Source organism: Solanum dulcamara, chromosome 8 (assembly GCF_947179165.1).
Source record: "Solanum dulcamara chromosome 8, daSolDulc1.2, whole genome shotgun sequence".
Lineage (NCBI taxonomy): Eukaryota > Viridiplantae > Streptophyta > Magnoliopsida > Solanales > Solanaceae > Solanum > Solanum dulcamara.
In genome coordinates, this window is record NC_077244.1 from 65,880,631 (window position 1) to 65,903,605 (window position 22,975).

General features: G+C 29.9%; 3 protein-coding genes across 4 annotated transcripts; all 3 read right to left on the reverse strand.

Moving 5' to 3' along the window:
• Window positions 1–5,339: 5,339 nt before the first annotated feature.
• Window positions 5,340–6,717, reverse strand: LOC129901682 (uncharacterized). 2 transcript variants are annotated; one of them, XR_008769903.1, is made up of 3 exons: window positions 6,556–6,717; window positions 6,230–6,425; window positions 5,340–5,649 (listed from the first exon to the last, which is right to left on the reverse strand). XR_008769903.1 is itself a non-coding variant. In XM_055976936.1 (2 exons), exons 1-2 carry the CDS (start codon window positions 6,446–6,448, stop codon window positions 5,368–5,370), a joined length of 501 nt encoding a protein of 166 aa, XP_055832911.1. In that variant the 5' UTR covers window positions 6,449–6,516; the 3' UTR covers window positions 5,340–5,367. The 2 variants fall into 2 exon arrangements, 1 of the variants encoding a protein (XP_055832911.1); XM_055976936.1 differs by lacking the exon at window positions 6,556–6,717 and having other exon boundaries at window positions 6,230–6,516.
• Window positions 6,718–6,867: 150 nt separating this feature from the next.
• Window positions 6,868–9,682, reverse strand: LOC129901681 (uncharacterized protein At2g39795, mitochondrial). Its single transcript, XM_055976935.1, has 3 exons — window positions 9,368–9,682; window positions 7,542–7,870; window positions 6,868–7,174 (listed from the first exon to the last, which is right to left on the reverse strand). Exons 1-3 carry the CDS (start codon window positions 9,587–9,589, stop codon window positions 7,015–7,017), a joined length of 711 nt encoding a protein of 236 aa, XP_055832910.1. The 5' UTR covers window positions 9,590–9,682; the 3' UTR covers window positions 6,868–7,014.
• Window positions 9,683–14,632: 4,950 nt separating this feature from the next.
• On the reverse strand, window positions 14,633–16,192 carry LOC129899679 (ethylene-responsive transcription factor ERF003-like). Its single transcript, XM_055974702.1, has 2 exons — window positions 15,933–16,192; window positions 14,633–15,531 (listed from the first exon to the last, which is right to left on the reverse strand). The coding sequence occupies exons 1-2, from the start codon at window positions 16,013–16,015 to the stop codon at window positions 15,027–15,029; spliced, it is 588 nt and encodes a 195-aa protein (XP_055830677.1). The 5' UTR covers window positions 16,016–16,192; the 3' UTR covers window positions 14,633–15,026.
• Between the last annotated feature and the right edge of the window lie 6,783 nt (window positions 16,193–22,975).

Below are 22,975 nucleotides of genomic sequence, written 5' to 3' on the forward strand. Positions count from 1 at the left end.
AAGTACAAAAAGTCACCTCATCACCATCAATCGGGGAGAAATGAACTTTATTCTCTCCATTTTCCAATTTACATTATACCTCATCTTTAAAGCTTAGACATTAAAGAAATCCAATAATCTTCATATGAATGTGGAATGACTATATTATGAAATATGTGTTATTCTATTTATTTGGGTTGTAATAATTTAATTTATTTATGGTTGTGTATACTTGCTTAGATGTTAATTTTTAGTTTGGTTTGACTTAATCGAACTCCCCTTAAAAGAGAAACCATTTTTGTGTTAATTTGCTCTAAAAATGACTTTGTTCAAGTATTTTTCTTTTAGTTAGACATTTAAAAAAAAATAGAATTTTCTTTCAAATTATCTTAAAGTTTTTTTTTTATAAGTTGATATTCTTTCAAATCAATTGAGTTTAAAGTGTCTTTCTCTAAAAAAAAATATATATTCTAAATAGCTCAAATGATTTTTCTTATGTAATCAAAGTCTTAATCATCTTTAATTTTGCTAAAATACATTAGATCTACCACTTCTCTTTAAATATATTTAAAATCCATTTACTCAGTCATTTAATAGAATATATTTTCTTAATAAATTATCTCAAATATCTCAAGTTGATTTACTATTCAAATAAATATATTTATCTTTACTACTTACAAGTAATTTTTTTTAAAGTTAGTCAAATACTTTTCAAATCGTCGGATAACCGCACGTTAGCGGCCATTTTGAGTGCTAACACCTTCTCAAAGTGGAAATAAGAACCTCGTACCTTTTTCTCTGAATTTTTAAGACTTAAATCTGTTAGGGTCTTTTAAATTAAGTTTTCTTAATTTTTTTAAAAAATTAAGTGGCGACTTTTTTTTTTTTTCTAAAATTGATTTTTTCTCTAAAAAGTTAAAATTAATTTGGAGACATGCTAGTCCGCTCTTTTAGATTTTTTTAGAGCTTCATAGGCATAAATATCGAGTCACTATCGATAGTGCGTCCAAATATTCAATGAGTCTTTAATTTCCTAACAAAATTCGAACTTTACACTCAAATCATAAACTTTGCTTTCTCATCTCCAAAAAAAAAATAATTAATTAAGTGGTCGAACTACGTAGGACCTGAATTCTCCTTTGTGAGATACGTAGGCAGTCTTTCAAGGCTCGATCCCTGTTTTTGAAGTTTTCAGTTTTCCTCATTCTTTCAAAGAAATTGAGAACTTTGGCTTTTGCAAGGCTAGGTTGACTAAGAGTGGCTTTTGCAAGACTGGTAACCCAAGCGGACAACTCAGGCTGGAACTTACGACAACCATTGGACGCATGACGTATCAATAAATTGTCGATCGTTCCGAAAAGGGTTAAGTATAAAAAGCCCGACTGCGGTATCGCAAAATCGTTCTTTAATATATTATACATTAAATAGGAAAAATGCTATGAAATGCAAATAAAAATTTAATATATAAATTAAACACATAATTGCACAATTAAGGAAAACAAGAATTACTAATTATTACAAACCCAAATAGTTAGTCAAATAAGCAATCAAATCTAATGGTTAGAACCTAATTATTCCCCAGCAGAGTCGCCATTTCTATTTTCAGGCAGCGATTGAGACGACGAATTTGAGGGCGATGAACTCCTTTAACCTATTTTCGGGCAGCGATTGTGACGACGAATTTGAGGGCGATGAACTCCTTTAACCTATCAAGAAATGAGAGAAAGAACTAAAAAAAAATGAAAAATCCGAGGCTAATTTTTTTTTTTTTTTTATGATTTTCTTTTTTGTAGTATTATGTTCTTGCTTCCTTTTTTTTTTCTTGTATGTTGATGAATATTGATGATTGTAGATTAATTCTCCCTTTTGTTCTTCTTCCTTTCTCTCCTTTTTTTTGTGTGTGTGTGTTCTTGATTTTTTTTGTGTGTGTGTTCTTGGTGAAAAAAATGGTGTCCCTCCCTTTCTTGTTCATCTTTTTTTTTTATGAAGAAGATGAAGATGTCTTTTAAAAAGAATGAGGTTGGTGAGAATAATAATGAAGTTTTGAATAATGATGGATTTGGTGGGGTGAAAAAGGAAAAGAAAAAAAGAAAAAGAAAAAAGATGTGTGTGTGTGTTCTTGATTTTTTTGTGTGTGTGTTCTTGGTGAAAAAAATGGTGTCCCTCCCTTTCTTGTTCATCTTTTTTTATGAAGAAGATGAAGATGTCTTTTAAAAAGAATGAGGTTGGTGAGAATAATAATGAAGTTTTGAATAATGATGGGTTTGGTGGGGTGAAAAAGGAAAAGAAAAAAAGAAAAAAAAAAGATGAAGATAGGAGAATGATGATGTTTGGGATTTTAAGAAAAGGTGATTTAGGTGGGATTGGGAGGTGGAAAAGGAAAAAGTAGAAAGGGGTGGGGTTAGTATTGTATAAGTATAATATATGTATTGTAGTAAGTTGGTGTTGGGCCAAAACTATTATAAGAATTGGGCTTTAGGTGAATAGGTGTTAGAATATTGTAGTAATGTAGATTGTTGTTGTTATTGGACTTGTAGAGAGTGGATGACAATATTTGATTGGGATGAATTTGGGCCCAAATTTTGAGTTTAAAAAAAATGACTTCAAATTTGGTTAAGGGTGGAGTGAAAAAAAAATGGTTAGATTTATAAGAAAAAATTACTATATGAAAATTAATTTCGTTTGTGAAGGGTCAAAATTGGGTGTCAACAATATGCATAAAAAAAATTGTGTGATATAAAATAAAATTAATCGCATATGGATAAATATGTTTTCCTTTAAAAATTTCAATGAATGAATTTGGTTATACAAGTATGATTTCAATTTATTTGCAGACACTCTTCTGATTCCCAAATTGAAGCAGAAAATATATCAAATTTGGTTTCCATCCAAGTTACCTAGTTAGTAGATGTTTCGCCTCTGAGATAGTCCATCATATTAAGCTTGCATAGTACCTACTAGTGTCAAATGGGCGTGTTGGTTGAAATTAAGAATATTAAAATGAGTTAAAATAAAAATCGGATTGAGTCATGACCCGTCTAAATTTATTTTGGGCTCAAGTGGGTTGAGCTCAATTGGGCTAAAATTTGGGTTGGGTCATGACCCGCCGATTTGACCCGCTTAATCTCAATAATATTAACATATTATTATTTAGCTTTAATAACCACAATTTGAGTTTCAACTTAAGAAAATAAAAATAAATTTACAAATCAATAGATTAATCCTAAAAGATATAAAATAGATAGTAATTCATACCTTTAATAGGAAAGCATACATTACACCAATGCAAATAAAGAGCCTTAAAACGAATTGGGATTGGAGATTAAGTTGGGCTCAATTGAAAATTCTTTTAAAATGGGTTAAGGCTTGAATTGATTGAGATTGAACCCAATATAAATTATCTTAAGCCCAACCCATAAAAGTTTAAACAGATTAAACGAATGTAAATTTTACCTAAATCACATAGAAAAGGCCCAATTACGATGTATCCCTTATTTTTATGAAATTACGCGATTTTTCTTTTTTTTCCAAATTTCTGATACATTACTTGCTGTGCTGATACATCAGTTTTTGGGTGTAACACAATTAATGTTGTTGGATTATTTATGGGTAGTAACGTAATTCCAGCTATGATTGATTGTTTCAATCAATTATCATGCTAATTAAGGCAAAAAATTCTTTAAAAAAAGAAACAAGTCTGACTATGAAAGAAAACTCAAAACAGAGCATAAGCTCTAACAAAAAAGGGTGTGTTTGGTGCTTGGAATTGCAAAAATAGGGAAATAGCAACTTATACAAAACATACTTTGGATAAAAAATTCGAAGATATCCTAGTATCAAACACAATGAAGTGTTCGAGAATGAAGGTACACACCAGTTATTTTTTTTTAAGTAGTTATTTACTTGATACATAGTTGCTTGATACATAGCTATAGGATATATCAGTTCTGTATTTCCTGTTATCAGTATTACCTGATATATCAATTCTGAAATATCATTTATGTATTTGATACATCATTGCTGATACATATCTGTGATAATTATTTACTGCAGGTTGTTGCTTCATTAGAATATCTTTATTCTGTTTATGAGTCAGGTATAAGATACATTGTGTGTCTTGAAAGAAAAATATGTAATTGTGGCAGATTTCAACTAGACGAGATACCATGTCCACACGCAATTGCAGTGTTGAAGAGCAAGAACATTACATGCATGCACTCATACTATTCTGATTACTACAAATCAGAGGCGTTGGCAAATACTTATGAATTTCCAATGGTTCCAATGGTTCCAATGCCAGATAAGAAAGATTGGTTCATTCCAAAAGAAATTTTGAAAGAATTCGTCTTGCCACCAAAATACAAAAGGATGTAGAAAGACCAAAGAAAGGAAGAAAAAAGTACTCTAGTGAGAAGAGAAGAATGAGCACAAATTCTTGTAGTCGTTGTGGCCATGAAGGCCACAACAGAAAGAGTTGTAATTTCATTCCCAAAGAGAAATGATGTTTTGTTATACCAGGATATATTCTATTTGCATCATGTACTTACATCTACATAGTTTTTTTTACATTATGGGTTGTTTTTGATACATATATCAATTAACCAGAATAGTAATTGAATAATCAATAATTGATACATGGATAGTTGGTAATTATATTCATTGTAAGTTACTTGGTATTGATAGTAATTTCGAATCTGATATATAAGAATAACGGATACATAAACATTCAATGTATTAAGGTTGATACTTTAAAGGTTGTTGTATTAGTTTTCAACTGGATTGTGGTTGATACATAACATATTGTATTGATATAGATTGTAGATGCATCAAGAGCTATAAAGATTGATGCATGAGATTCTGATACATAAATATAGATGTATCAGAATCATTAAATATCAATCAATTACAATCTGATACATAAACAATATGTATCAAAAGCTGTAAAGATTGATGCATGAGATTTTAATACATAAATGTAGATGTATCAGAATCATTAAATTTTGATACATTACAATCTGATACATAAACAATATGTATCAGAAGCTGTAAAGATTGATGCATGTGATTCTAATACATAAATGTAGATGTATCAGAATCATTAAATATTGATACATTACAATCTAATACATAAACAATATGTATCAGAAGCTGTAAAAGATTGATGCATGTGATTCTAATACATAAATGTAGATGTATCAGAATCATTAAATATTGATACATTACAATTTGATAATGAAATAGATGTATCGAAAACATTCAAGTTTGATAAATTAAAATATGATACATAAATATTAGAAAAACTTAAAAGTCTGCTAAATTGTTGAATAGCCAAAGAAAAATGTTTACTATTGGTGCAAAAACATAATTATACATTCTATTACTGTAAAATTAAAAAAAAACTACTCGACGTCCATCGATTCTCCTTGACCAGGAGGTATGCAATTCCTCTCTGTTTTTTTGCTCGACCTCAAGAAGTAAGCGGCATTTGATGATTTGTCCTTGAAAATTGCACTGTGGCATATCTAGATAGTGACCAAATATGATTTGTCGAAATAATTGTATAGCTTCATCACCTATTGATGATTTGAAATCATCAATAAAATTAGTCGTATATGCAGTGCCAAATCTTAGGGAATGTGATGGGATCTTCTTGATGACGTACTTCATTCCCTGCATTGACATGGAAATTGATTAAATACAACTTAATTTTTGTATTTAAACATGATGTATCAGAAATATTATATCTTGATACATGAGACTCTGATACATAAACAAGATGTATCATGAGCATTAACGTTTGATAAATGAGAATCCGATACAAAAAAATGATGTATCAAAAAAAAATAAGAATCTGATACATAAAGTAGATGTATCAAAAATCAATAAAACTTTAGAAAAATGACATTTAAAAAATTATATAACCAGGATGTATTAGATTCTCATATAAGCTTGATACATGAGAATCTGATACATAAATAATATGTGTAAGAAGCAGTAAATCCTGCTATATGAGCATTTGATACAAAAACACGATGTATCAGAAAATAGATAAGAATCTGATACATAAAGTATATGTATCAGGAATCAGTAAAACTTTAGAAAAATGACATTTAGAAAAGAAAAATAAACAGGATGTATCAGATTCTAATGTTAGCTTGATACATACGAATCTAATACATAAAATTATATGTATCATGAGCAATAAATCTTCATAAAAAATCACATTAAAAAAAACTTATAGAAATCATACCTTTGGGAGATTAGGGCGTGTTGAAACCCCTTCAATCTTCTTGTCGGCTTCTTTGAGTGAATGTTGAACTTGAGATTTCGACTTCAATTTCTCACGGAGCTTATCCATCACTGATGGATCGTTACGATGTTTGGATCTAACCTCGTCCGGTGAAACAAGAATTTCTTGATTTTTATTCAACTGAGTGAGACCAACACTAAAAGATGGAGCGGATTTCATGTGTATCAGTGAACAATGTGAGTAAAAAAAATTACAGAAGAAAACAGAGGAAATCGAAGAAGGTGAGAATGAAGTGAGATACCATTAAAGGAAAAACTTGAATATACCTTACTTAGATGCTTGAAATTGAGTAATAGATGGACTGAAATTGAAAAAAAAGAAACTGTCATCGAGGAGGCTGAAGAATAGGCGTGAATTTAGGTAACTGATATAAGGTAAAAGTGATGTATCAGTAAAAGAGTGAGAGAGTTAAAAAAAATAGCGATTTTTGATATTTTTCCAACTAGTTGGGAGTATTAGTAAATATGGTAATTTAACATGTGTAAATGGGTAATTTTCCCTAAACGAATTACCTATATTTGGGCTCATTTTGACACCCCTAATAGTTAGGTTATAACTTGAGAAACAAAATTATGATGTCGTTGTTTAACATCTACGCATCAACAGTTTTCTAATTGATGTGTTAGTACACAGAGAGGTAAGAAGAAGAGTAGAAACCTCATGCAAAAAATATAAGTTACAACAGACGAAGTTTACAGAGAATTTGAGAGGGGCGAGACGTGACTCTAATTTTCGACAAAAGACTGGATTTTTCTCAACCATCCAATTGCTTCAATTCTATCCTTATTCATCATAAATTCATGAAGGAATGCAGAAAGTTCATCATTTATCCCTCTTGCCTTTAGGAATTCATTTAGGCCATCTCGGAAGCAACTGTTCAAATCCCTGAAAGTAATAACACAAAAGAAGTATCAAAAAGTCAGGAGCAAGCATAAGACACTGCAACGAAATAGTGAACATACACAATTTATCAGAATGAATCGGTAGATGATATCCAGAGGAACTCGTGACTCCCTCTTCTATTTTATTCTCTAAAGAAGAGTATAGTGTGCTACAAGGATGATCTGATTCACGATAGTTGATCACTGTCCTCAAAAACATGAAACTGATCATGTTTAAGGCCTTGCAGGCAGAAACTTAAGAAAAATGAACTCTAGTGAGAAAAAAGAAAGACATTTTGAGGATTTTTACTCTTTAAATGGGTGAAATAGATCAGTGTAACAATATAATAAAGTAGGAAGATGTCTCATACTTAACATTGGGCCCCATGTAAGGCTGAGCTCGAGAACCATCGCTTCTGAGGATGTAAACTTTCTGAATCTCCAATGAATTTGGCCAGGATGAACAGACAAACTCCAAGAACTCACTACCTTCCCCCTTCCATATGTCAACAAGCACACTTATGTGAAGCCTCAAATCTTCCCCTAAATTCTCATCATTTGCTTTGGGAACAGTAATTGCTCCATCAATCATGGTTGCCTCGATTTTAATATGTTCATCCTTGCCGAATTTTCTCCTCAAGGTAATCCACTGCTCGCCTGGCCGATCTTCCACCATAAATGTATTAAAATTTGTAACTGGCTGGAGAAAGCCAATGTAAAGCGTGAGAAACAACAGGGATGCAAACATCACCATTGAATCGAAGATTAAAAAGAGCTTAAAATAAATAACAGAGCTATATTAAAGTTTCCTTGCCCAAATTGCAGAAAGACAGGTAAGCTAATAGAGATTTTCATAGCATAAATAATCACTAAAGAGTAACAAAAGAAAATTGGTTGACAAGGAATATATCCTTTCTCTTTGGATAAAATAAACAAAAGGATGGAAGAAATTGAATCTGCAGTCAATTGATACTGGATTCAACTAAACGAGCCACAACCACATCACAGAAAACACTTGTCAGTTATAAGAATTTATTTTTCCTATTAAGGATAGTGAACTGTATCCACATTGTAATGACACACATCCAAGCACTCGGATGATTGAAACAGCTTACCCACATTAAAGATATGCACCTGCCTGAAGACATTCAAACACATAAATAGACCCAAAACCACACCAGTCTAAAGACAAAGCTAGCTTTAGTAACCAAATGATAAGTTTATTTGAAAACCAACTGGCTTAATTCGAAAGAAAGTAAATACTGGAGCTTCACTTATGTTTTATTGGCCTCCAAAATGTCCAATGGCATAATTTTAATTATGGCTTCATGCACAGTGTTTAAAATAGGGAGAGCGATTCAGAAAATCATTACCTTTTGAACCATTCTCGAGGGTCTCTCCCATAATATCCACAAAAAGAAAAAAATATGATATATGTTTTCAGTATTTCCTTTGCCTACATAAGACAGAGATATATTCTTCATCAGCCCCTAAAGATCTGCACGTCATTAGCTCAGCTTTAACCACCTCATGATATTAGGGGTTCAAGCAAACCAAACTAGCTCACCAAGTAGACGTAGCACGAATTAATTCAACTTCTTTATGACAATACCACGAAGTAAAGCTCAAGTCGGGTCAAGTAGAGTTTCAAATTGGCCTTAAGCCCCAAAGAAACCAGCTTGGTTGACCCTATCAAGTGTACCACGGCATCTGACCTTTTTTGGTACTTGATAATGAATATGCAATGGTGATATAAAGTTGATTTTTCTACACCAGTAGTTGCATTTACGAGCCTACACTCATCCCAAACTAGTCAGAATCAGCTTTATTGAATCCTCTATATCCATTTCACTCCTTTCGGACCAATACCATTCATAACAATAACAATAACTAATCCTCAATACAATTCATCTACTCAATAATTTTCCTTAGGACAAGTTAAAAATCCTTTAAATTTCACACTTATCTCCTACAATCTTCAACCAAACTTAAACACCTGACGTAATGTAAATGTTCCCAAAAAATATTGCATCATAACTAGAAACTTCAAAATTAGGATACTCAGCCTCAGTTTCCACAAAAAAAAAATCAGCAAATGCGGAGAAATCATTACTCCGTGACTCGAAAATAAAGTAGAAAGGGGGAAATTGATTGTCTTCCCAAAATAGATAAATTGCGTAGTTCGTTGAAGATTTACCGGGTGAGGAGGGGCGTAATCCAACTGATACTCGATTTCATTGCGAAGTATTCTGAGTATGTTCGATTCAAACGGTGACTTTTGGATTGCCAGTGATGCGTGAGTCCTGGAAAATTGGAAGATCTGCTTGCTGGAATGGAGAGAGGATTGTTGGCAGTGAGAATATAGAATCGCACAAGACGACACAAGTGATCTACCAGATGCTCGAAGAAATGCCGCCATGAACAGAAGAGGACTCTTAACTGAAAATTTGAAAGGGTTTTTAAGGGGGTTTAGGCTATTTTTAGAGAACTAGAAGGATGCAACTCCCATCTAGCTTGATGAATTACATTTTTCTCCTCATGGGTTATCAAGTTGTATTCTAACATCTTTGTTTGGATTCACAGGCGACCGAAAAAATGGGTCTAATATATAAATTTGACTATTTTAATATTTAAGTTTTTATCACTTGAATTCATTAACCAATTAAAATAATAGGTTCAAAATTAATTTTTATTTATTTAAATAGTGATTATATATATAACTATATTTCGTGAAAGGTAATTGAGATTGGTTGAACCAATGATTGTATGTTATAGCATCAATTACTAATTTGAATATACACATTTAATTTAATTATATAAAAAAATGATATTACTAAAAAAGTTTAGGAAATTTTCAAGGGAAAAAGATCAAAAGTGCCCTTAAACTATTTGAAATGAATAAAAATGTCTTCCGTTAATAGTTTGATCTAAAAATGCCCTTATTGTTATTTAATGGGTCAAAAATGTCATTTTTCAAATAAATATATTATTTATTTATTTATTGAACACATTTTTTTCCTAATAATATTTCTTTTATTAGCAAATATTTATTCTACTTCAATTAGAAAAAAAATCAAAAAATTAAAAATATTTCTTATTTTATTATAATTATTTTTTATCATTATTTGAATAAAAATTAATGATGGATTTATTATGATCTTATATATATGACATATATTATTTGTTAAAACTTAGAGTACATGAAATTATTCTTTTTTAATTGATAAAATGATATTATGAGGAATAAAATAATTTCCTAGATTTTTATCACTTAAAGTGTTTTAAAAAGAAAGAAAACAAAAATAAAGTTCCTTAAAAGTAATATTTTTATAAGGAACAAATTTTTTTTAAAAAAATATATGTATATATATATATAAACAACGTATAAACAAGACATTTTTGGACCAAAGTATTGACAACAAGGACATTTTTGGACCAAACTATAAACGGGGAATATTTTTATTCATTTCAAATAGTTTAAGGGTTTTTTTACTTCAATGTGACAAACTTGAAATTTTAAAAGGTTAAAGCAAAATATATATATATAAACAACGAAAGTGCTACCAATAACTGCTTAAAGAGGTGTTACCCAATTTTAGAACGAAAAAAATAAGATAGATATAAGATTTAAATTTCTTTCCTCACTTAGAAAGGTGCACCCAATCATTGTCGCATTATATAATACTTTGAGTATGAATTCACATATCTATATTTAAATATTTAATATATATATATATATATATATATATATATTACACTACTTGACATGATTTCGGGAGGAGAGTGTGAATTCACATGAACCAGATGACCTCCTACTATATACGGTCTTGTTTGGATTGACTTCTTTTAAGTGTCTTTTTGGTCAAAATAGTTTTAAATATTTTGTAGTATTTGTATTAAAAAAAATATAGCACTTATTTTTAACCTAAAAAAGCTAAAATAAATCCAAAGCTATAAGCTCATCCAAATAAGTTATAAGACCTCTTAGGTTATCTTTATTGAGAAAATGTCCAAGCTTGTCCTTGAACCTTGGTGAAGACATCAAAATTTTATGGGACTCTACAAGATGTGTTCAATTTTAGTTGGATCTCTACAAGCCGAGTTTAATTTTTATTAGGATTCTTGGAGGCTACTCCACCCTAAACCCTAGTTTATGCCTTATAAAAAATAATATAATCCCTTGAAGAGGTATTTCAAATATCCCATAAAACTTTTGGGATATTCATATGACATCAAGATTTGCCAGACTTTTCTTGATAATCAAATACTTCAAGAAGATCTATAAATCCTTTCATGGAGATCAAGTCCAAAACATCCTAGTTTGAGAAATACGTCGCTAACAACCCTCCAATCACGAAAAAATCTAAGACTAGAGAAGAATCAAGGATAAATAGATTTATACCCACAATATTTATCAATAAAATTATCATATTTTAATTATGATTATAATTTATTATCTATCACTTTAAAATTTGTTACAAACACTTGAAAAATGATCTAAATTTATGCTCATCTAATAGTTATAAATATACATTTTATTCACTATTTTTCTATACGTGAGCCTTTTTTATTAGAAAAAATGACTAAATTTGCCATTAAATTATATAAAATAGCCAGATTTACCTTGAACGAAATAATCCAAATTTGACCACCACTTCCTCATTCACTATTTCTCCATCTCTCTAAATTAATCACCATCATAAACAATCGATTCTACGAATTTCATTGATTCTGTTCCCTTCAGAAAACAACACTTGAAGATTACTATTGCTCTACCATAAGTTCTTGTTCTCATGGCACCCAACCTACTAAAAAGAATTGAATTTAGCACGGACAAATTTTGTAGCTAAATAGAAAAATTACAGATTTCTATTAGGTACAAGCAAAATAGCGACAGGCGAGCGACAAAGTTCGAAGCTAAAAGCAGTGTTGTTTTAGTAGAATTATATGAACGACCAAAAAATCACACACAAACACCCTACTATAACGAACTCTCACATATTTGTATCTTTGTACTTTCACCTTTAATCATTTTACCCCTATTAGAAAATCACGATAATGCCATCTTGACCATCTCAATAGTGTTGCCAATGTTAGAAGAAATATAGAAAAATTCTAAAGCTTTGAGGCGTGAAAGATTACTATCTTTCAAAATCTTTCACGCGTTATTGTCTGTATTACTTTGTGGAATTACAAGCAACGCTCTATCAGGATACAACAAAGCCTAAAACTTATATACAATCAAATTACACTACAACAAGGAATTCATAAATACAGTTTGTTAAAAAGACCTTTCAGAAGAATCGCTCGTTTCCAAAACAGACACAATATTTTCTTTTTAATTCAAATTTAAATATTAATTCAAATGTTAAATAAACAAATTGTTTAAAATGAATAACAAAAATAAAATCTTTAATTTAATTAAAGATTCGATCCGCGCCCAAGTCCAAGTGGGCTTGGCCTCATATGGGCATAAAGGTGGCTTTTAGCCTGGGATTCCCACATATACAAACTACTTAACAATCCTCCACTAATTTGTAATATGTTGCTTGATTTGAACTTTCCATTTGTGTAAACAGCAAATGATATAAAGTTGAATTCTGCATACTTGGGTTTGTTTTATCGTTAGGAAGTAATTGTGGAGCTTTGATCTTGATATTTGTAATTTTAGAAAGATTGATAACAAAATTGTATCTATAACGTTTCAAAAATTGTGGGAATTCAACGTTGTGGTGAAACGGTGCAACTAATCATTGTTTGAGCTCTATATAAGTTGATTTGAGGCTTAAGAATAGTTCATTTGAATTTGGGAAATAGAGATTTGACAACTGAAGGTTGCAGTGTGTTGGAAAAGATTGTTGTGGTGGTACCGTTGTGGGAATGTGAATATTTCACATACTTCAAAGGAAAATTTAATCTCTTTCTCTTATAAAGAAGGTCCACATATTGAAAATTCTAGTTTTAGCTAATGATGGTAAATCTAGCTTATTTTAATAATGATAAGGGCAAATCAAGACACAAAATTTCAATAAAAAGCAAGTATGGACCATTTCCGAAATTAAAATTTGATATTTCTCCATTTTTTTAATTTCCTTTATGCTGCTTTTAAGCATCATCAATGATAAAACACATAGATACTCGACTAATTTGTATACAAAATAAGGAAAATCATAAAAATATTATTTTCGATAGATCCTCATTCCACTCAAGATTGTATACTTGATTAACCCAGCAAATTTAAACTCTTTAGCATTTGACCAAATGATGACACAATGAAGCAACCAATCAGTGCTATGTTATCATCAAAAAAAAAAAAGATCAAAGCAAATAATGTTATTAAACTGTATTGTAAATATTAAAACAGTAACAATAACTATTGAAAATAATAAAATACAGAATCTGAAAAATTAATCTAAGAACAAAATCGAGCCCACTGAATGCACAGTGTGTCCTTAAGAAAATTATTCCCCTCAACGTACCTGAGGTTTTTGGAATTTTTCCTTCCAGGATAGAACGATTTACTCACCAAAATAGAGGTACCGCAAATTTCGTATGGAACATTCTCAAGATTAACAGATATATATAGACTGTTTGCACCTTTTAAGAAAAGACACATGTTGGAAAAATGTTTGCAACTTTTCGGACAAGATTGCAACCTTTCAAAAAATTCGTTGGAAAAACGGAGGAAAATATTTTTAAATTAATCCGGGAAAGAAACGGGTCGCGGGTCAGGATTTTTATCAATCAATCATATCAATTGACCAAATTCAAAGCCGTAGCCGAAGCCAAACCGAGCGAGCGTGCTTCTAATTTTAAGTAAGAGACTTTTTCTTTCCACCACCTATGTGAGGTCAAAGTTTATTTCATAAAGCAAGAGAGAACATATCATTTTTTCTTCTACTTTTTTTCCCCTCGATTTCCCATTAAAATTATCAATTAAACCCAACAAATAAATCCTACCAACACTGTTATACAAATTAAACCAAATATTCAACATTTACTGCTTGCAAGTTGTGCATGGTGCTTAACAAAAATAAAAAATAAAAAATTGAGTGAACTAAATAACGCGGTTTTTATTTGATGGCTTATTCGTTAAATTATTAGAGAGAAAAAAGTCTTTCTTCCATGTGCATGCCCTTACGTTACTTGTCCGTGATTGACGGTTCAAGATTCAAGAAATAGGCCTTTTTCTTCTTTTCTTTTCCCCTAGTTTTTGTGCTTGCTTTTTATTTGGGCAATAATTTATTTATTTATTGAAATTTGTACCAGTAATATTTACCTTTTGATTTGGAATAACATAAAAAATGCTATACATCAAGAGACTATTGAACTTATCAAATAATGGAGGCAAGAGCTCGAAGCACAGAAAGGCAGGTTGCAAAAGTGCTAATACTATTATTCTCGAAGCAAAGGTCCATACAATTACATTTTTCAACTATCGATAATAAATAACACATGATAAATATGCTCTTTGATCGCTATAAGTATGTAGCCACGTAAACAAAAAGAAGACAAATTATGTGAGGAAAAAAGATTATATTATACTGGAATTTTACTAGTAGAAGGTTCTCTTAAAGCAACAACTCTAGGAACCAAAGAGAGGAAATGCCTAGACCTACTAATGATACATAGATTTTAGACAGAGGGAGACTACTTAAAAGACTTAGTACAACAATTACTATGACTCGGTCCCAAACAAGTTGGAAATGGCTATATAAATGGGGTTAAATTAGCAAAATGAGTAGCTTTCTAGTGCAGAACTATGTAGGTCCCAAGAGGAGACAATTACTGAGAAAGAACATCAGTAAAGAGTTATCTGGTACTTGTACCGACCAAATGTAGAAGCTAACTGGAATTTAGTGAGAAGGAACATTAGAGCAAAGCTCAATGGACCCATAATCCAACAATTCTTCAATCATTTGTTCAATGTGATCATCTTCAAGTGGCTTGGCAAATTGTGGTATGCCCTCCAGTACTTGATCTTCAACTTTCCTAATTACTCCCAAGTTGGCTGTTTTTTCCTCATGATAATGTGTCAATGGGACTGATGAATTTGGTACCAACATTTGTTGTTTCATTTCATAGGAATTAATAACACTTTCTTGAACATTGGGTGCATTTTTTGCTATTTTGTGTTCTTGTGGTGAAGTTTTGGTCATTTGAAGTGAAGCCATGTAGCATTTGTGTAACTTGGCTGTTAAAGTAGTTGAGAGAAGCTTAGATGAAGATGTTTGTGGCATGTTTGGGTTGTATGGGAAATTGGTTCTAGCTCTTGGACCACACATAAGCCTTGCTGCTTCATCATATGCTCTTGCTGCATTTTCCGCTGTCTCAAATGTGCCTAACCAAATTCTTGTCTTCCTGCAAGCAAAACAGAGACCATTTAGTACTTATGTTATCTAAATTCAATAACTTTGAAACAGAGCTAAGGAGGATCCGAATGATTTCAATTCACATACAATATTTACTGTGTAAATGAAAGTCACCAACTCACCTAAAAGATAACTACATATAACTAGTCATTTAAGTGATAAGGTAGACAACCTTATTGTCACTAATACAGAGACAGATATTCAGCATTTGAAGTTTATGGGTCCGCCTCTAACCTGTCACTGTTTCCACTTATTGTTATAACAAATTGGGGTTAATTTGACACATACTATATTTATAAAGTTAAAGTCGAAAACAATAAGTGTGATCAGTGTGACATACTATATCTTAGTAGCGTATATATTGAGTTAAAAATGGAGAATCTGACTTACAGTAAAGGATGGCGAATTTCGGAGACCCAAGAACCCCAATGTCTCTGTCGAACTCCTCTATATCTTTGTTGTGCCCTAGCCATAGTATTGACAATGTCACAATGTAGTTAATTGAAGCTTTTTTTTCTGTTTGCAAAAGGTGTTTGTTGAAATGATGCCTGAATGAGATAAAAAAAATAATTGGTTGAGCAAGGAGATTTAGTTTGTGTGAAGATATGAGGGGTTTATGTAGTTGGGATTTATTATTGAGAAAAACGTACAGTCAAATTGCTATTTTTCCCATCCAGGCTTTTCTTGTCTGGCAACCAAATTAAGAAAAAGGACCCTACAAAGGTTATTTTTTATCATTAGTAGTTACCAGTTGGCTAATTGGAAATGATATGATTGATTAAAACTGACAATCCGGTGCACTGAGATTCCAATACGTGCGATCGGATCAGATCTTAAGGGTCTAATGTACGTAATCTTATTTTGCATATATGTATAAGGTTATTTCTACCGTTTGAATTTGTGGTTTTTTTGTCACAAGACATCAACTTTACTGATTACGTCAAGGCTCTCATTCATTGACATGATTGATTAATGAATTATAATGTGCGTAGCAACAATTTGAGTTTTCCAAAAGTGTGACCAGATTCAGTCCCCATGATTATTGTAATACTTTTTATTCCACAATAATCTCAATCTTAATTAACCTATGATTGCAAAATGAAATTAAAATATATTAGAGGGAAAATAATTAAGGGACATCATGATTATTATTTTGCAACTTATATGGGATATTATTAGTGAGTCCAAGGTAAGGACAAGACACACAGAATAAAGACCTTAGAACATCATAATTAATTAGATTGGATTATTTAACCAAATCTTGTTTACTATTATGAGATCAATTATCTATATGGATTATTAACCCTTAAACATAAGTCAGTACACAGCAGTTTGAGCAAATGATTCTTTTTGGTTTTAGCATGGATAGAGTAAGATAGATAAGAGTAACCCGTAAAGGTGATTGAATTGGTGCAACAGGTAATATCGTATAAGGAAAGTTAAGGATTGATTTCCCCGCCAATGCCTTCTCAATCAAACTCATCGCAGCCTAATGTGATTGCATTTTCTGTATGATTTGCGAACTATTGCATAGAAACAAACTTGCTCGTGTGCACTCGAAAAATAGCAAACGGGGATTTTCGAAAATTTCAAAAAGAAAAAGAAAAAAAGTAGGTAGATTAACACAGACATATAATTACAAATGCAATATGGTGGAAGGGATTCGTTCAGAAATCAAGTGGGGTTAACTATATATTATTAGACATTTAGTCCAAACTATTTATCTTAGTTATGATCTTTTAACGGCTAGCAGCCTAGCACACATTATGTTATAATTAACCATGCTATTTATACTTCAATGTAATGATTAGTTCAGATAGGACGATGTGCTTCGTAGAGATCAATGTGTTAGGCCATGATTCACAATTGCATCAAAATGTTAAGAGTTTGACTGAAAATAAAGTTGTAAGATAAACATTTTGTGTTTAACTCTTTCCATCTATATTATAGTACAAATTGCATATATTTCTTCACTAAAATAAAAAGTTTAAAATTAAATTATTTATCTGTCTATTTATAATATACTAAAAGCACGAAGGTCCTTAATAATGTTGATTGAACCGTTTGCCCTTCATTAAAAGGTTTCGCTTTAGACAAAATCGTTTTTTCGCTATTTTTTAAAAATTATTTTCATAATATTTAAAATTAAGAAATCCTAAAATATATTTTAAATATTAAGGAGTCCTGAAAGATATGATGAAAGAAAAATATATGGTAATAAATAGTAGAAAAATTAATAATTAAAACATCCTGACACATCTATTCGCAAAATCTCCTATTTGTTTTGAAACAAACTTTCAAAAATGATAATATGTTAATTTCTTTAAGAAAAATATAAAAGCACGAAGGTTTAAAATTATTTTTCTTTTCCTCATGATCTAACATCTATACTATACTAAAAGTACAAAGGTCCTTAATAATGTTGATTGAATTTTTTGTCCTTCATTAAAAAGTTTTGCTTTAGACAAAATTATCTTTTCACTATTTTTTTTAAAATTATTTAATTATTTTCATAATACTTAACACTTCTAAATCAATTAGAATTTTACCTTATATAAAATGAATTTGACTTTAAATAAAAAAGAATTTCTACAATTCTATTTAAGTAGTATTTTGGATCAAACTTTACAAGAAACATAGATTTTTTCTATTTCTACTTTTTCTTTGTATTTTGATTTTAATTCAAATCGCCTTTTTGCATTCAACATTATCATTCTTTTTGTCTTTCTTTATTCCTTTTAATTAATAGCTTTAAAGATTATATATGAATTGTACACATGATTAACAATTGACAATGATTCTTCACTTTTGATAATTTTTCTTTTTTTTTTCAGTTAAATTTTTTTATCGAAAAATCGGACGAACCAAGCATGTATGTAGCCAAAAACACACGTGCAAAGCACATACACTAAATTGGTATTATATTAAAAGTGTGAAGGTCCTTAATAATGTTGTTTGAATTTTTTTGCACTTCATTAAAAGTCTCTTATTTGGACAAAATAATTTTTTCACCTTTTTCCTCAAATTAATATTTAATTTATTTTTATAATATTATATATTGAAATATATGAAAAGACTCCTAAAACAAAAAGTAATAGTCGTAACCTAAAAAAACCTCCTAAATCTATATGTGGCGGGACTCTTAACTCCTAAGCCGCACGAGAATTGAAACAAATAACTAATTATTAGAATATCTTAAAGTAAAGAATAAATAGCAATAATTTAAAAGGCCTAAATACCATTTTTTAAAATAACTAATATTAAAGAAGGAGGTTCAAGGTTTTCTTAAAAATACTTTTTAATAAATTTATTTTTCTCGTAAATAATCTTATTGATTGACTTGAGACACACAAATCACCAAATATTTTACACAATCAAATCACTCAATTTACATCCAATTAGGTTCCTTAAAATGTGCAGGGCAGTCTATATATATATAGTTTCTCTAAATTTCTTGTCATCTAGAGTAATTTGCACCCATGGCGCTCATGGATTCAGAAGAATTATGTTCTATGTCTATTTTTAAAAATATCTATGCTACATAGTTTTTATTTTACGTATAAACACACAATTTAATTCACATTTGTATATAAACATTATTTATTTACTATTATACATTTTATACAAGCAGCTGATTGATATATTATATATAATAATTTTCTCCAGATATAATATTGTATAATATCGTATATTTAGCTATATAACGTAATTTTCAAATGCCTTATATATTTTTGAATATTTTTCATTCAAAATTCCCAAATATGCCTTATGTACATTATGTGAGTTCAATTTAATAATTATTTTATAAATTAGTTTGGTAAATTTGAATGTGGGGGTTACATCAATGCATGTGGCAAGTAATAAAGGTCTTTGTTTGGACTTGATTAATTTAAATCCAAAAGCACATTGCTCCCATCCTTGGGTTCCTGAAATTGGAAAAAAATGGTCATATGCTAGGGTACAGGAAGAAAGACACAAATTAATGTGTAATGTCTCATAGTTTGCAATTGCATGCCATTGGGATAGCATGGTGAGAAGGAAATTCAAAATTTAAATTTTATGAATTTAATTTTTAAAGAATTCATTTTATATTTAGAGTTATAAATTTATATTATTTTACATTATAATTTTTCAAATTTTTACATATAAATTAATACGTTATATTAAGTATTGAATTCAGATAAATTTCATATTAGTACTCTACATGCTATGCCCCACTATTTGTAACTTGTTAGTACATACATGTGTAGTTGTTAATTAGTTTAATGATTCTTTTAAATATGTTTTGGTCCTAGGGACACAACATGCTTAGTGTTTGTCCTACATGGGCTAGGCTTATATCAACCTTAGGCATCTCTATCTGTGGTGTCCTAATTTGTATGACATCAATTTAATTTTTGGATAATTAAACTTAAAAGAATCTTACATCAAACATGTAAATGATACTTTGTCTGATTGTGTCCCTAACCTCATTCCTTTGATTCACTTCCATTATTATTATTATTTTAACTTTGAGCCAAAAGGGACAGGGGTAGACCTATAGTTTTAAATATGGGTTTGATTTTAACACATCATTTTTCACTTATATATGTGAACAATCCTTGTTAAATGTATATTAACGATTAAGTTTTGAACTTCAAAATTTTTCAAACCTTATGAAAATTTAAAAGTTGTATCAGCCTCCATAAAATGATCGACATGTTTCTTCATTCTCTTATAAGTGTAAATCTAACTTCACGTTTGAGATAGTTACTCAACTAATAATTATTATTTCAGATTGTTATTATTTTTTTTTTTAATTCCAAATCTTTTTACCAAAAAAGTAACTTTGTGAAATAATTAGGGGTGGCAAAATCAAACTCAACCTGTCCAACTAACTCAATCCGTTTAAGTTCATTTATTAGCTCAACCCCTTTCAACCCATTAAATATTGGATTGATATATAACTCAAATTGACTCCAGAGAAATCTTATCAAAATACTTTTAAAAAGTTTTTTTAAAAAATATGATATGTTATATATAGTCATAATAAAGGAAAAAAATTATTAGGTACCAGAATCCTGTAAAAGAACAAATAAAATAAATTGGGTTGGATCTTGACCCATTCTATAACTCATCATCCAACCGACCCAAGCAAATTTGTGTTGAATTGGGTGTTGATTCGTTTGTTGTCTTGACCCATTATGATCCGCTTAAATTTAACCCAACTCGCACAATCGTCACCCCTAGAGGTAATAACTATTAGGCAGAGGCAGAATTTTGATTTAGTAGGTTTAAAATTTTAAAAAATAGACACATGAACTTGTCGAATGAGATTCGACATCTAATATATATATATATATATATATATATATATATATATATAAATAATATAATTTTACGACAAACGAGATTCAGATGAACCCCTAAGCCATAGATGGCTCCGCCCCTAATAAGATGAATGATCATCTGGAATCAATTCCAAGTGAACGCTAGTTGCACAAGAAAGTATATCTCAAACAGATAATAGTGAATTTGGACTTTTGGTTTACTCCAGCTAATCATCAAATCCATTATGTTACTACCAAAGAATGAGACGTAATGAATTGAATTATTTCTTCTATAATTAAAAGTTTTGAATTTAAATTTTGAGTATAGAATAATCCTTTATAGAGAATGCTTCCCACTTAAATGAGGCCTTAAACAGCATAAATATAAATTAATTATAATTTTAATGCATATATCGAATATCAAATAAAAATCCAAAAATAATGTTTAAAAAATCCGTTATGCTGTAGGCCCGTCGACTAAAAGTCCTGCGGGACAAAATTGAGTCAAAACAAGTTCGTGAATTTAGAATTGGGTCCCACTACACTATATCATCAAACGCGTGAAAGTGGGACCCCACTATTTTATACACATCACATGGCTAATGAAAAGTATAGATATATAATATATATATATATATTCTTTTTAACTTGGTATCTGAATAGACATGTATGTTTTACGTGATATAATATAAATTTTATGTGAATTGACATGTAAAAAATGCATATAACTAATTATTCAGCTTTATATATATATATATGAAAGTGTCTTCTTTTGAATTAATATCGAAAGTAGTGCTTATAATTTGATTGCTCCTATGAAATCAAGATTGAAAAGACTGGAAAAAAAATTAGTAATTCACAACCATCAGCGAATCCAAGGATTCCTTGAAAAGTTTTGATTACTAGTGCCCGAAATTATAAATTTTAAAACAAAAAAAAAAAAAAACTAACTTACTAATTATAACATGTTTGATCAATAACTTGTTTGGCTAAGTTTTTTTAACAATAAAAATAAAATTGTTTGGCCAAGCTATTGGAAAGCTAAAAGTGCTTTATGTACACTTCCTTCATCCCATTTTTTTTTGTCTTGATCAGAAATACAATAGTCAAACTAATTAATATTTAATGTGAATCCAAACATAAATTTTTTATTTTTTTTAAAAAATAAAATTTACATTTATTTGACTGGCAAAATAGCAAATTAGCAACTAATCTTTTTGGAACAGATGGAGTATTATATATATATATAAACCTATGATTTCAAAAAAAAAATTAAAACCTTGAATCTATTAAGTATAAATATTGAATTAACCTTTATGAAATGATCAACATGTTGCTTCACACCCCCATCAGTTTAATTCAAGACCTTATGAAACAATATAGCAAAAATCAACCTACTCATTGATTGCCAAGTAATTATTCAAAGTGATTCCCCAAAAAGCCTTTGATTTCGCAATGTTTTATGTCTGAAAATTACTTACTTAATAATATTGTTCTTTAACTGCGGTTAAAAAATTAGGAGAGTATAAAAGGAAAAAAAGAAAAGAAAAAAGACAACATTTCTGATGTGACATGGAAAGTTGTGGTAATATTAGTCAAAGCCATAACTAACCAGTAAAGTTAAAAGTGCAAAAGGAGAATTAAACAGTGACTCTGACTCACAGGTGGGAACTGTTATCTCACAGTTTGTAAAGTGGATGCTTATTAATATAGAAATTAGTTATAAGTAAATTTACATATTATTTTATTCAGAGATTAGTTATATATTTATTAGTTATTTTATATTTTATCTTACATGAAATACTATATAGATTCCATCATAATTTATATTTTTATTAATTATGTGAATTTCTAAATTATCAATGAAACGTCATATTAACTTTGTATATGAATTACATATTTCACATATACCTACTAGACGTCGCATAAATTATACTCCCTCTATTTCATATTAATTGAATTTTTGAAAAAAAATTCATTGTTCAAAATTCAAGATGTATGTTTAAAACTTTTTTCATATTTGCCCTTTCATTTATTAAAGTTTTCTATTTTTTAGGAGATAAATCACACTACTTACAAAGTTATATTTATAATTTTACAAAGAGCAATAGTAGAAAGTATGGT